At 35.8% G+C, this 16013-nt stretch overlaps 1 protein-coding gene across 1 annotated transcript; it reads left to right on the top strand.

Annotated features, from left to right (window-relative positions):
- The first annotated feature begins 6654 nt into the window (after window positions 1-6654).
- On the top strand, window positions 6655-7643 carry LOC133087934 (antizyme inhibitor 1-like). Its single transcript, XM_061185652.1, has one exon. It carries the CDS (start codon window positions 6744-6746, stop codon window positions 7641-7643), a length of 900 nt encoding a protein of 299 aa, XP_061041635.1. The 5' UTR covers window positions 6655-6743.
- The last annotated feature ends 8370 nt before the right edge of the window (window positions 7644-16013 follow it).

The raw sequence follows: 16013 nt of genomic DNA, 5'->3' as shown, positions 1-16013 counted from the left end.
TCTTTGTCTTTCTGCCTATTTCACTTAGAATAATGCTGTCAAGATTCATCCATGTTGCTGCAAATGGCAGAATTTCCTTTGTTCTCATGTCTAAATAATATCCCATTGTGTGTATGAGTGTGTGTGAGTGTGTGCGTGTGTGTGTGTGTGTGTATATCAAAACTTTATCCATTCATCTGTAGGTGAACACATAGGTTGTTTCCATATTTGGGCTGTTATGAATAGTGCTGCAATGAACATGGGAGTACAGATATACCTTCGAGATCCTGAATTCATTTCTTTTGGATATATACCCAGAAATGGGATTACTGGATCATATGGTAGTTCTTTTTTTAATATTTTGAGGAACCTCCAGACTGTTTTCCATAGTGGCTGCACCAATTTACATTCTTACCCACAGTGTACAAGGTTTCCCTTTTCTCCACATCCTTGTCAGCACTTATCTCTTGTCTTTTTGATGATAGCCATTCTAACAGGTGTGAGGTGATAGCTCATTGTGGTTTTGATTGGCATTTTCCTGATGATTAGTGACGTTGAGCATCTTTTCATGTACGTGTTGGCCTTTTTGTGTCTTCTTTGGAAAAAGTCTCTATCCAGGTCCTCTGCCCATTTTTAAAATAGGATTGTTTGGTCTTTTGCTACTGAGTATGATTTTCTTATATATTTTGGATATTAACCCTTTATCAGGTTAATTTGCAAATATTTTTCTCCCATTCTGTAGGTTGCCTTTTAATTTTATTGATTGTTTCTTCTGCAGTGCAGAAGCTTTTTAGTTTGATGTAGTCCCACATATTTATTTTGGATTTTGTTGCTTGTGCTTTTGGTGTTATATCCAAAAATTGTTGCCAAGACCAATATTAAAGAGGTTTCGCCCTGTGTATTCTTTTAGGAGTTTCACATTTTCAGGCCTTATGTTTAAGTCTTTAATTCATTTGAGTTAATTTTTGTGAATAGTGTAACATAGGGGTCCAATTTCATTCTTCTACAAGTGATTATTCAATTTTCCCAGCACTATTTATTGAAGAGACTATCCTTTCCCCATTGAGTATTTTTAGCTCCCTTGTCAAATATTGGTTGACCATATACGTGAGGGTTTATTTCTGGGCTCTCAGTTCTGTTCCGTTTGTCTATGTATCTTTTTTATGCCAATATCATACTATTTTGATTACTAAACATTTGTAATATAGTTTGAAATCAGGAAGCATGATGCCTCCTACTTTGTTCTTTCTCAGACTTGTGTTGGCTATTCAAGGTCTTTTGTGGTTCCAGACAAATTTTATGATCGTTTTTTCTATTTCTGTGAAAAATTCCATTGGAATTTTGATAGAGATTGCACTGAATCTATAGATGGCTTTGGGTAGACTGGACATTTTAACTATGCTAATTCTTCCAACCCACGAACACGGGATATCTTTCTATTTAATTGTGTCTTCTTCAATTTCTTTCACAGAAGTCTTATAGGTTTTAGTGTACAGATCTTTCACCTCCTTGGTTAAATTTATTTCTAAGTATTTTGTTTTTCTGAGGCTATTGCAAATGGGATTGTCTTCTTTATTTCTTTTTCAGATATTTTGTTGTTAGTGTATAGAAACACAACTGATTCTTAGAAAGTAACTTTTAATGGGCTAAATTAAAGAGTCTGTTTTCTCTTCAAAAAGTAAGATGGGAAATGTCACTTTGCTTTAGAAACATGACAATCAATTTTTTTCTTTTATCCATTCTCCTCAGTCAGAAGTAGAAAACTTTTAGGTTGCTAATAAAAACAAGAAACCCCTTCTTTTTAATGGATATTGCAAATAGCAGTTGGTCATATGAGATTTTCCTGAGCCTCTCCTTAGCAATGGCCCCCAATATGTCTCTGCAAGAGTCTCAAAACCTTACTTTGGAGAACTTGTCTTCAAGCTTGAACACGCCTCCTAAAATGAATTTTAAACAAGGGTTCTTGATAGAGATTTAAGTAAAGTCATGAGTTAGTTCTTTCTGTTTGTCCTTCCAATTGTCTGGATAAATTAATTATTGAATGCCAGCTAAGTGTCTTGCACTGTACAAGATGCTGTGAAGTATGGGCAAGCTTCCTTATTCATGGATTCCATATTTATGACTTTGCTTACTTGCTAAAATTTATTGTAATCGTAATCAATGGCTCTTTTATGGTTATTTGTGGACGTATGTAGTACAGGGAAAATTTGAGTTGCTCAAAATGCACATTCCCAGCTGAGGCAGAACAAGGTGTTGCTCTGTTTTATCTCTCATACTCTAAATAAGCGTCCTTTGTGCAATGCATTTAATGCCATGTTTTTGCATTTTTCTTGGTGATTTCCCTATTTAAAATAGCCCCCAAGGGTAGTGCTGAAGTGCTGTCTAGTGTTCCAAAGCACAAGAAAGCTTTGATGTGCATTAGGGAAAATATATGTGTGTTAGATAAGCTTTATTCAGTCATGAGATATAGTGCTATTGGCTGAGTTCAGTGAATCAACAACATATATTAAATAAGGTGTCTTTAAACAGAAACACACATAAAACAAGCTTACGTATGGATTGGTTGATGAAAATGTTGTGACCGGAGTCTCACAGAAATCTAACCCTGTATTTTCCCTAGGAACAGTGCTTCGGTATTCGCTAATTCAGTGTTTACAGCAACTATATGGAATATAGCCAGCAGGAATAACCAGAATTGACTGTATATCAAAGGGTGACAAAGGGTGACAGTTTCCCTTGGGAGATGAGAGGAACACACACAAAACAGATAATGAACGACGTAAACAGTACAAGTGGTATAAATACCAAAGAATCAAAAAAATCAGGGCAAGCTAGAGGAAGGCTTTGTGAAAGCGGTGGTCGTAAGTCTGGGCTCTGCAGAATGAAGAGGGTATATGTAGACCCAGGAAGCTAAGAGTAGGAGTGAGGAGTAGTCTTGTTTGGGGAGGAGAGGCTGAAAGCCAACTTGTTCGAATTTCAGGGTAATATTGAATCTGAGGCATATGAGAAATAAGAGTAGAAAAGTAGTGTGGAGGGTCCTGAATATTTGTCTGAGAGAATCTGAGTTTGTTCTTTAGACCAGTTGTTTGAAAAAGAAACGAAATAACTTTACTGAAGTATAATTTGCATAAAGTAAAATGCACCCATTTTAACTATATAGTCTGATGAACTTTGACAAATGTAAACACCACCACAATCAAGATATAAAACATTACTACAACCCTGAAATGTTCCCTCATATTCCTTTGCAATCAACACTCCTATCATTCATAATACTAGGCAAAAGATATGGCATAAATTTGCCTCTTACAGAATTTTATATAAATGAAATAGTAAGTGTTCTTATGAGACTGGCTTCTTTTGCTCAGCATAATGATTTTGAGGTTTATCCACTTTGTATATAGCATATAGTTTCTTAAAAAATGCTGAACAATATTCCATTTTATGGATATACCAAAATTTGCTTATCCATTTGCCTCTTTTTTGTTGTTGTTGTTGTTGTTGTTTTGTAGTTTTTTTTTTTAACATCTTTATTGGAGTATAATTGCTTTACAATGGTGTGTTAGTTTCTGCTTTATAACAAAGTGGATCCATTATACGTATACATATGTTTCCATATCTCTTCCCTCTTGCATCTCCCTCCCTCCCACCCTCCCTATCCCACCCCTCTAGGTGGTCACAAAGCACCGAGCTGATCTCCCTGTGCTATGCGGTTGCTTCCCACTAGCTATCTAGTTTACGTTTGGTAGTGTATATATGTCCATGCCACTCTCTAACTTTGTCCCAGCTTACCCTTCCCCCTCCCCATATCCTCAAGTCCATTCTCTAGTAGGTCTGTGTCTTTATTCCCGTCTTGCCACTAGGTTCTTCATGACCTTTTTTTTTTTTCCCCTTAGATTCCATATATATGTGTTAGCATACTGTATTTGTTTTTCTCTTTCTGACTTACTTCACTCTGTATGACAGACTCTAACTCCATCCACCTCACTACAAATAACTCCATTTCATTTCTTTTTATGGCTGAGTAATATTCCATTGTATATATGTGCCACATCTTCTTTATCCATTCATCTGATTATGGACACTTAGGTTGCTTCCACGTCCTGGCTATTGTAAATAGAGCTGCAATGAACATTTTGGTACATGATTCCTTTTGAATTATGGTTTTCTCAGGGTACATGCCCAGTAGTGGGATTGCTGGGTTGTATGGTAGTTCTATTTTTAGTTTTTTAAGGAACCTACATACTGTTCTCCATAGTGGCTGTATCAATTTACATTCCCACCAACAGTGCAAGAGTGTTCCCTTTTCTCCACACCCTCTCCAGCATTTATTGTTTCTAGATTTTTTGATGACGGCCATTCTGACCCTTGTGAGATGATATCTCATTGTAGTTTTGATTTGCATTTCTCTAATGATCCATTTGCCTCTTGTTACAACATTTAGCTTGTTTCCAGTTTTGAGCTATTATAAATAAAATTGCTATGGCCATTTATGTACAACTCTTTGTGGAAATATGTTCTCATTTTTCTTGGATAAATATCTAAGAGTAATACTGCTGGGTCATAAGATAAGTGTATGTTTAACTTTTTAAGAGACTGCCAAACTATTTCCAAAGTGGTTGAAACATTCTATATAACCCTAGCCATGTATGAGAATTTCTGTTACTCCATATCCTAGCAACTAATATAGTTGGTCTAATATAGTCAGTCTTTAAAATTTTTGCCATTCTAATGGATGTGTAGCGGTATCTCATTGTAGTTTTTAATTAAATTTTCTTTAAGATAAATGCTGTTAAACATATTTTCATGTATTTGAGATTTTATATCTTATTTTGTGAAGTATCTGTTCAAATATATTGCCATTTAAAAAATTGGTTGTTTGTCAGAAGACATTATTGGCCAGAAGACATTCCTGAAATATTCTGTATATTGGCCCTTTGTCACACATATGTATTATGAATTTTTTCTTGTGTGGCTTTTCATTTTTATGATGGTGTCTTTCGAAGAGCAGAAGTTTTGATTTTTGATGAAGGTCAGTTTATTTTATTTATTTTTTTAATGGTTCATGCTTTTTTGTATCCTCTCTAAGAAATCTTTGCCTATCCCAAGGTCACAAAAATTTTCTCCTCTAACTTTTCCTCTAGAAGTTTCATAGTTTTAGCTCTTACATTTAAGTGTATGATCCATATCAAGTTAGTTTTTGGTATATATGATGTGAGGGAAGGGTTGAGGTTCATTCTTTTCTGTATGGATATCCAGCTGTTTCAGTAGCACCTGTTGAAACAACTCTCTTTTCCCCACTGTATTCCCTTGACACTTCTGTCAATAGTGATAACTGACCCATGTAAGTATGGATCTATTTCTGGACCCTCAATTCCCTTCTGTTGGTTTATATGATTATCCTTATACCCAAACCACAGTCTTGATTACTGTAGCTTTACAGTGAGTCTTGAAATGCCTTACTTTAAGTTTTCCAACCTAATTCTTTTTCCAAATTGTTTTGGATATTTTAAGTTCTCTGAAGTTACATATCAATGTTAAAGTCAACTTGTCAAGTTCTGCAAGAGAGCCTGCTGGCATTTTCATCAGAATCCCAATCTGGATCTACATATCAATTTAAGGAGAACTAACATCTTAAAAATAGTCAGTATTTTTAAGATGTTAATTCCAATCTATGAATATCGGATATCTTTCCAATTATTTAGGTCTACTTTAATTTACTCAAAACTGTTTTGTATTCCCCACACTCTCTGGCTCTTTGCTCGGTTGCAGTGTTTCGTGTTTTCGCCTTCTCTGCCTTTTCTCATCCTTTCTCCCTCTCTGCTCTGCGGTGTGACGAGGCTGAATCCTCTCCGCACCCAGCCCTCGCCTTTCTTCTTCTGCCCGCGCTGTTGTTCTGTTTCTCTCCTTCGGCCGCCGCCGCCACTGCTGCACAGCTGGTGTCGGTGCCGCGCTTTTCCCCCAACGTCGTCCCCGCAGCCTATGGCCCAGGCCGCCTTGGGTATTTCTGCTCAAGGTAACCACATCCCTCTTTTAAAATTCCGCCTAAAAAGAGAAGACGCTTTACCCGACTCTTTGGGCCGTTATCTCACGGCGAACTTTCTGACCAAGTATACAACTACCCAGAGGGCCTAGGAGAAGTGCTGTATAGAGAGCAGTTCGACTTCAACGCTGAGCCACCTTGGGAACCTAGATGATGATGGGGGGTTCCATCTCCTAACTCGTCCATTTTGTTGCATATTCTAAGGACCCAGATGTAAGGCTTGGTGGCCCGTCTCTTGTTTTTCCTGGTTTATGACTTTTGGCTTTGTGGAATATGGCTGAGATGAAAGGATTTATTGACGATGCAAACTACTCCGTTGGCCTGTTGGATGAAGGAACAAACGTTGGAAATGTTGATAACTATGTTTATGAACATACTCTGACAGGGAAAAATGCATTTTTTGTGGAAGATCTTGGAAAGATTGTGAAGAAACACAGTCAGTGGCAGAACATAGTGGCTCAGATAAAGCCATTCTACACGGTAAAGTGCAACTCCACTCCAGCTGTACTTGAGATTTTGGCAGCTCTTGGAACTGGATTTGCTTGTTCCAGTAAAACTGAAATGGCTTTAGTGAAAGAATTGGGTGTATCTCCAGAAAACATCATTTACATAAGTCCTTGCAAGCAAGTGTCTCAGATAAAGTATGCAGCAAAAGTTGGAGTGAATATCATGACATGTGACAATGAAGTCGAATTGAAGAAAATTGCACGTAATCACCCAAATGCCAAGGTCTTACTACATATCGCAACAGAAGATAATATTGGAGGTGAAGAGGGTAACAAAGTTTGGCACTACCCTGAAGAACTGTAGGCATCTTTTGGAATGTGCTAAGGAACTTGATGTCCAAATTATTGGGGTTAAATTTCATGTTTCAAGTGCTTGCAAAGAATCTCAAGTATATGTACATGCTCTATCTGATGCTCGATGTGTATTTGACATGGCTGGAGAATTTGGCTTCACAATGAACATGTTAGACATTGGTGGAGGCTTCACTGGAACCGAATTTCGATTGGAAGAGGTTAATCATGTTATCAGCCCTTTGTTGGATGTCTACTTTCCTGAAGGATCTGACATTAAGATAATTTCTGAACCCGGAAGCTACTATGTGTCTTCTGCATTTACACTTGCAGTTAATATCATTGCAAAGAAAATTGTTAAAAGTAAGTTTTCCTCTGGAGTAGGAAAAACCAGAAGTGATGAACCAACCTTCATGTATTATATGAACGATGGTGTTTATGGTTCTTTTGCAAGTAAACTGTCTGAGGACTTAAATACCATTCCAGAGGTTCACAAGAAATACAAGGAAGATGAGCCTCTGTTTACAAGCAGCCTTTGGGGTCCGTCCTGTGATGAGCTTGATCAAATTGTGGAAAACTGTTTTCTTCCTGAGCTGAATGTGGGAGATTGGCTTATCTTTGATAACATGGGAGCAGATTCTTTCCACGAACCATCTGCTTTTAATGATTTTCAGAGGCCAGCTATTTATTATATGATGTCATACGGTGATTGGTATGAGATGCAAGATTCTGGAATTACTTCAGTCACAATGATGAAGAACTTCTTCTTTGTGCCTTCTTGCATTCAGTTGAGCCAAGAAGACAGCTTTTCCACTGAAGCTTAAGCAGGCATTAATGCTTTTTTAGATCTGAAGTTGCAGGTTAAGCTTGTCTGGTCTACATTCCAGTGTGGAAAAAATTTGAACAATCTTATTCAGTTAATTCTCTTGGAAACAAAAACTACTAGTAATAGCTATTTGGGACCAGACAAAATTAGCTCTCATCTATAATTCACTGGGGGTAATTGAGATGAAGATAATGTATCCACATTTAAACTTACCAGTTTGCCCTACCCCTTAAGCGTTTAAAATAAAATATGCAACAAAATGGATGACTTAGTGGAGATGGAAGCCCATTAATTGGGTTCCTCATTAAAATGTTTACATACAAGTACACAGTTTTTATACTAAGGATTCGTGTTAAAAAGTCTTGTAAAGTTAATGTCTTTCACCCAGATATATCAAATATCAGTGGAAGACCAGTGTGACTTCATTAGATATGTTTAGTGTATTTAGAATGTGTAAATTTGTGCTTTGAACTGTAGTTTAATAAATGTAAAATTGCATCATAGTATTTGTTGTATTTGACCTAATGTTACCCTTGTATGATTGCAATAAAATTTTGTGTAGATTTTACTGTTTTTTCAGGCTAAAACTTTGGGAAAGGGGCTAGCTAGCAAAGGTAGTTTCAAAAGAGATGTGTATATGGACTGTTTAGAAGGTTATTTTCCTTTATAGCCCATTTAAGTTTAGTTTGGCTCAGTACATTTTTCAGTTATTTAATTAGTAATTTAAGTAAAATGGTAAATCATTGTGAAGTTGAGATTCATTATGGAGAGTTGATGTGCAGTAAGCATGATGTTTAACAATTTTAACACCAAAAATGTTAATCCTGCATAAACCAATTGTAATAATTAATAGCTGTTTCTGTACAGATAGAATGCATAGAGTACCTTAGTAAATCTTTGAATCACATATCTTTTGGCTGAAATGGAAGATTCTCTTAAGTACCTTGAATAAACTTTGGGGGAGGGAAATAAAATTGCAGAAAACTCTGCAGCTCACTAAATCTTAAAGAAGGGCTACATCTATGTCCAGAAACCTGATGCTCCTTTGCATGGAATATTATTTAAATTGAAAATTGTGAGATGGGGTGTGGTGAAGCACACCTATTTTCAATTTCTCAATTGCAGTGATTTCAAACTTAGGGTTTGTTTTGTTTTAGCTATTCACTTAGCTTCTTGTTATTTCCTATTTGTTCAGCTTAGTGTAGTTTTAATTCTTTTCATACTAAAATTTTATGGTGATTGGTGGAAGTGAGTTAGAGTCACTAACCTGACAGTTGTTGCCAGGAATTTGCGTTGTTCACTGCTAGTATATTAGTTATACTAGATCTCAGAATCACAATAGTAATAAACAACAGGGGTCATTTTTTCCTAACTTACTCTATGTTCAGTTGTGGAATTTCTGTCTACCAAGAGGAAATGTGACTTCACTTTGGTGCCAATGGACAGAAAATTCTACCTGTGCTAATAGGAGAAGTTCAGAATGCACTTAATAGCTGGTTCTTACACCTTGATTTCAAGGTGGAAGGAAATTGGTCATGAATCTCTAATAAATTTTAATCTCTTAAACCAGTAGGTGCTTAATATTTTTGATTTGATTAATTCCCATTTGAATTTTGTGGGTTCTATTAATTTAAAAAGAAAAAGGACCCCAATCTGTTGTTCTAATTACCCTTGGACTTTTCCAAGGTGTAATGTGCGGTTTTATGCAAAATTCCAAGCTACCATGCAACTTTTTTTAACTGTAATAAGGAGGAGGAATTGTTCCTAACCTTCTTTACTTGTTGTGCTTTTTGGTCCAGAAATGCCAAATCTTTTAAGAGATGTTACAACTTTGAGTCATTGGCCTGACTATACAACTTTGAGCTTCACGGCATGTCGATTTTGCCATATTTATAGGAGAGCTATTCTGTGTATAACTGCTCAGAGTTGCAAGTAAGACATGTAAATGACACAGTAACTTTAAGAAATATCTGCGTTGTATTTGAAGACTGTTTGACATAAATCTGAAGTTTGAACTTATGTATTTCAATTTGGTGTGCTTAAAATACTGAATTAATGTAACAATCTTTTTTTTTAAAAAAAACAATATTGTAATCTCAGTTCAGAATTTAACTGAAACTATAAAACCCAAATGATTTCTATTTAGTAAATTGAACTGTAAAGGTAACTTGTGTGTGATTCTGAATACACAGATAAAATGTTTTTATTCCTCCTTAAAAAAAAAAAGTTTTGTATTTTTCAGTGTACAGGTTTTGCACATATTTTGTTTAAATTCTCCCTGAATATTTCATACTAATTGATGCTACTGCTAATGATCTTTTAAAACAATCATTTTTTTCATTGATTTTTCTCTATTTTTATCCATTTTCTATGCCATTGGTTTCTGCTTTTATTTTTATTATTTCCCTTTTTTCTTCTTAGTTTAGTTTTAATTTGCTCTTTTTCTAGCTCCTTAAGGTGAAAGTTTAGATAATTTATTTTATACCTTTCTTCTTCTCTAATATGTGTTTAAAACTATGCATTTCCCAATTAGCACTGTTTTAGTTGCATGCCGTGTATTTATATATGTGTTTGCATCGTCATTCATTTCAAGATATTTAAAAAATTGTTATGATTTTTATTTGATCCATGGATTATTTTCAAGCATTTTGTTTGATTTTAATACATTTTGAGATTTACTAATTAATTTTTTTTATTGTTGATTTATTCATTTTTTTGTGGTCAGAGAACATTATAAGTTCTCTGAGTACATGCTACTGAGTGGAGTGGAATGTTCTGTAAATGTCAGTTATTTCAAGTTGGTTCAAGTGTTGGTCAAGTCCTCTGTTATTTTTATTGAATTTTTTTTAGTCTACTTACTTTGTCAATTAAGACAAATTAAGAAGTTTGTCAAATTTCTTAATTTCTCAAATTAAGACAATTGAGAAACATATGTTGAAATTTCTACCTATAATTATGTGTTCATTTTTTCCTTTCAGTTCGTGTTTTGCTTCCTGTATTGTAAAACTCTGCTTTTAGGAATTGGGACTATTATGTTTTCTTGAGAAAGTGACACTTTTATCATTATGAAATGTGGCTCTTTATCCTTGGCTATATTCCTTGTGATATTGACATAGGCACTCCAGTTTTCTTTTTGTTAGTATTTGCATCATATATCTTTTTAACATCATTTTAGTTTTAACGTATCTTTGATTGTATATTTAATGTTGCTTTCTTCTAGATGGCGTATGCTCTTGGATTATGCTTTTGTTTTTCTAGAAACTCTTATTTTTTAATTTTTTAAAATTATTTATTTTATTTTATTTTTGGCCGCGTTGGGTCTTCGTTGCTGTGGACAGGATTTCTTTAGTTGCAGCAAGCCGGGGCTACTCTTTGTTGCGGTATGTGGGCTTCTCATTGCAGCGGCTTCCCTTGTTGCAGAGCCCGGGCTCTAGGCGCACGGGCTTCAGTAGTTGTGGCATGCGGACTCAGTAGTTGTGGTGCACAGGCTTAGTTGCTCCACGGCATGTGGGATCTTCCTGGACCAGGGCTCGAACCTGTGTGCCCTGCAGGTTTATTCTTAACCACAGCATCACCAGGGAAGTCCTGGGTTATGCTTTTTTATTCAGTCTGACAATCTCTGCCTTTTAATTGGACAATTTAGATCACTTGCATTTTTTTTTTCTTTTAATTAATTAATTAATTATTTTATTTTTGGCTGCATTGGGTCTTCGTTTCTGTGCGAGGACTTTCTCTACTTGCGGCGTGCGGGGGCCACTCTTCATCGCGGTGTGCGGGCCTCTCAGTGTCACAGCCTCTCTTGTTGCGGAGCACAAGCTCCAGACGTGCAGGCTCAGTAGTTGTGGCTCACGGGCCTAGTTGCTCCGCGGCATGTGGGATCTTCCCAGACCAGGGCTCGAACCCGTGTCCCCTGCATTGGCAGGCAGATTCTCAACCACTGCACCACCAGGGAAGCCCCAGATCACTTGCATTTAATGTAATTATTTATATAGTTGGGTTTAAATCTACATTTTGCTCTTTGTTTTCTCTTTATATTTTCTTTACTCTGTTCTTTTTTCATATTTTCCTCTTTCTCTACCTTTTTTTAATTGAATATTTTGTGGTATTCTCTTTTCTCCCCACTATTGGCTTACTAGCTATACCTCTTGTGTGTATGTATATGTGTGTGTGGGTGTTTGCTCTAGGGTTTACAGTATACATCTTTAACTTAACATAGTCTACCTTTAAATAATATTATACTTCTTCATATATAATACAAGAACTTTAGAATAATATACTTCTGTGTTTCCCTTCCTGTCCTCCATGTTATTGTTGTCATATATTTACTTCAACATATATTATAAACTCCACAATATATTCTTGTTAGTTTTTAAAATAGTTATCTTAAAAATATGTGAAAAATGATTTTTACATTTTATCCTCGTACTTATTATTTTCAACTTTCTTCATTCCTTTGGGTAGCTTCAAGTTTCTATCTGGTATTATTTTCCTTCTTCCTGAATAACTGGATTTACATTTCTTGGACTGAAGATCTCTGGCAACAAATTTTCTCAGCCTTTGTCTGAAAAATACTTACTTTCACTTCATTTTAAAACTTCATTTTGATATTTTCACTGGATTTAAAATTCTAGGCTGGCACTTTAAAAATGTCATTTTAGAGCAGAAGCAAGAAAAACTACAATCCTGCAGCCTGTGGAACAAAAACCACATTCACAGAAAGATAGGCAAGATGAAAAGGCAGAGGGCTATATACCAGATGAAGGAACAAGATAAAACCCCAGAAAAACAACTAAATGAAGTGGAGATAGGCAACCTTCCAGAAAAAGAATTCAGAATAATGATAGTGAAGATGATCCAGGACCTCGGAATAAGAATGGAGGCAAAGATCAAGAAGATGCAAGAAATGATTAACAAAGACCTAGAAGAAATAAAGAACAAACAAACAGAGATGAACAATACAATAACTGAAATGAAAACTACACTAGAAGGAATCAATAGCAGAATAACTGAGGCAGAAGAACGGATTAAGTGACCTGGAAGACAGAATGGTGGAATTCACTGCTGTGGAACAGACTAAAGAAAAAAGAATGAAAAGAAGACAGCCTAAGAGACCTCTGGGACAACATTAAATGCAACAACATTCGCATTATAGGGGTCCCAGAAGGAGAAGAGAGAGAGAAAGGACCCGAGAAAATATTTGAAGAGATTATAGTCGAAAACTTCCCTAACATGGGAAAGGAAATAGCCACCCAAGTCCAGGAAGCGCAGAGAGTCCCATACAGGATAAACCCAAGGAGAAACATGCTGAGACACATAGTAATCAAATTGGCAAAAATTAAAGACAAAGAAAAATTATTGAAAGCAGCAAGGGAAAAACGACAAATAGCATACAAGGGAACTCCCATAAGATTAACAGCTGATTTCTCAGCAGAAACTCTACAGGCCAGAAGGGAGTGGCATGATATACTTAAAGTGATGAAAGGGAAGAACGTACAACCAAGATTACTCTACCCCGCAAAGATCTCATTCAGATTTGATGGAGAAATCAAAAGCTTTACAGACAAGCAAAAGCTAAGAGAATACAGCACCACCAAACCAGTTCTACAACAAATGCTAAAGGAACTTCTCTAAGTGGGAAACACAAGAGAAGAAAAGGACATACAAAAACAAACCCAAAACAATTAAGAAAATGGTCATAGGAACATACATATCGATAATTACCTTAAACGTGAATGGATTAAATGCTCCAACCAAAAGACACAGGCTTGCTGAATGGATACAAAGACAAGACCCATATATATGCTGTCTACAAGAGACCCACTTCAGACCTAGGGACACATACAGACTGAAAGTGAGGGGATGGAAAAAGATATTCCATGCAAATGGAAATCAAAAGAAAGCTGGAGTAGCTATACTCATATCAGATAAAATAGACTTTAAAATAAAGAATGTTACAAGAGACAAGGAAAGACACTACATAATGATCAAGGGATCAATCCAAGAAGAAGATATAACAATTATAAATATATATGCACCCAACATAGGAGCACCTCAATACATAAGGCAACTGCTAACAGCTATAAAAGAGGAGATCGACAGTAACACAATAATAGTGGGGGACCTTAACACCTCACTTACGCCAATGGACAGATCATCCAAAATGAAAATAAATAAGGAAACAGAAGCTTTAAATGACACAATAGACCAGATAGATTTAACTGATATTTATAGGACATTCCATCCAAAAACAGCAGATTACACTTTCTTCTCAAGTGCGCACAGAACATTCTCCAGGATAGATCACATCTTGGGTCACAAATCAAGCCTCAGTAAATTTAAGAAAATTGAAATCATATCAAGCATCTTTTCTGACCACAACGCTATGAGATTAGAAATGAACTACAGGGAAAAAAACGTGAAAAGCACAAACACATGGAGGCTAAACAATACGTTACTAAATAACCAAGAGTTCACTGAAGAAATCAAAGAGGAAATCAAAGAATACCTAGAGACAAATGACAATAAAAACACGACGATCCAAAACCTATGAGATGCAACAAAAGCAGTTCTAAGAGGGAAGTTTATAGCTATACAAGCCTACCCAAACAAACAAGAAAAATCTCAAATAAACAATCTAACCTTACACCTAAAGGAACTAGAGAAAGAAGAACAAACAAAACCCAAAGTTAGCAGAAGGAAAGAAATCATAAAGATCAGAGCAGAAATAAATGAAATAGAAACAAAGAAAACAATAGCAAAGATCAATAAAACTAAAAACTGGTTCTTTGAGAAGATAAACAAAATTGATAAGCCATTAGCCAGACTCATCAAGAAAAAGAGGGAGAGGACTCAAATCAATAAAATTAGAAATGAAAAAGGAGAAGTTACAACAGACACTGCAGAAATACAAAGCATCCTAAGAGACTACTACAAGCAAGTCTATGCCAATAAAATGGACGACCTGGAAGAAATGGACAAATTCTTAGAAAGGTATAACCTTCCAAGACTGAACCAGGAAGAAACAGAAAATATGAACAGACCAATCACAAGTAATGAAATTGAAACTGTGATTAAACATCTTCCAACAAACAAAAGTCCAGGACCAGATGGCTTCACAGGTGAATTCTATCAAACATTTAGAGAAGAGTTAACACCTATCCTTCTCAAACTCTTCCAAAAAATTGCAGAGGAAGGAACACTCCCAAACTCATTCTACGAGGCCACCATCACCTTGATACCAAAACCAGACAAAGATACTACAAAAAAAGAAAATTACAGACCAATATCACTGATGAATATAGATGCAAAAATCCTCCACAAAATACTAGCAAACAGAATCCAACAGCACATTAAAAGGATCATACACCATGATCAAGTGGGATTTATCCCAGGGATGCAAGGATTTTTCAATATACGCAAATCAATCAATGTGATACACCATATTAACAAATTGAAGAATAAAAACCATATGATCATCTCAATAGATGCAGAAGAAGCTTTTAACAAAATTCAACACTCATTTATGATAAAAAGTTTCCAGAAAGTAGGCATAGAGGGAACCTACCTCAACATAATAAAGGCCATATACTACAAACCCACAGCAAACATCATTCTCAATGGTGAAAAACTGAAAGGATTTCCTCTAAGATCAGGAATGAGACAAGGATGTCCACTCTCACCACTATTATTCAACAGTTTTGGAAGTCTTAGCCATGGCAATCAGAGAAGAAAAAGAAATAAAAGGAATCCAAATTCGAAAAGAAGAAGTAAGACTGTTACTGTTTGCAGATGACATGATACTATACATAGATAATCCTAAAGATGCCACCAGAAAACTGCTAGAGCTAATCAATGAATTTGGTAAAGTTGCAGGATACAAAATTAATGCACAGAAATCTCTTGCATTCGTATACACTAATGATGAAAAATCTGAAAGAGAAATTATGGAAACACTCCCATTTACCATTGCAACAAAAAGAATAAAATACCTAGGAATAAACCTACCTAGGGAGACAAAAGACCTGTATGCAGAAAACTATAAGACACTGATGAAAGAAATTAAACATGATACCAACAGATGGAGAGATATACCATGTTCTTGGATTGGAAGAATCAATATTGTGAAAATGACTATACTACCCAAAGCAATCTACAGATTCAATGCAATCCCTATCAAATTACCAAGGGCATTTTTTACGGAACTAGAACAAATCATCTTAAAATTTGTATGGAGACACAAAAGACCCCGAATAGCCAAAGCAGTCTTGAGGGAAAAAAATGGAGCTGGGGGAATCAGACTCCCTGACTTCAGAGTATACTACAAAGCTACAGTAATCAAGACAATATGGTACTGGCACAAAAACAGAAA

The sequence above is a fragment of the Eubalaena glacialis genome, chromosome 3 (genome assembly GCF_028564815.1).
Source record: "Eubalaena glacialis isolate mEubGla1 chromosome 3, mEubGla1.1.hap2.+ XY, whole genome shotgun sequence".
NCBI classification, from domain to species: domain Eukaryota; kingdom Metazoa; phylum Chordata; class Mammalia; order Artiodactyla; family Balaenidae; genus Eubalaena; species Eubalaena glacialis.
The sequence above is the reverse complement of the archived record's forward strand: the minus strand, read 5'-3'. Positions and strand labels throughout refer to the sequence as shown.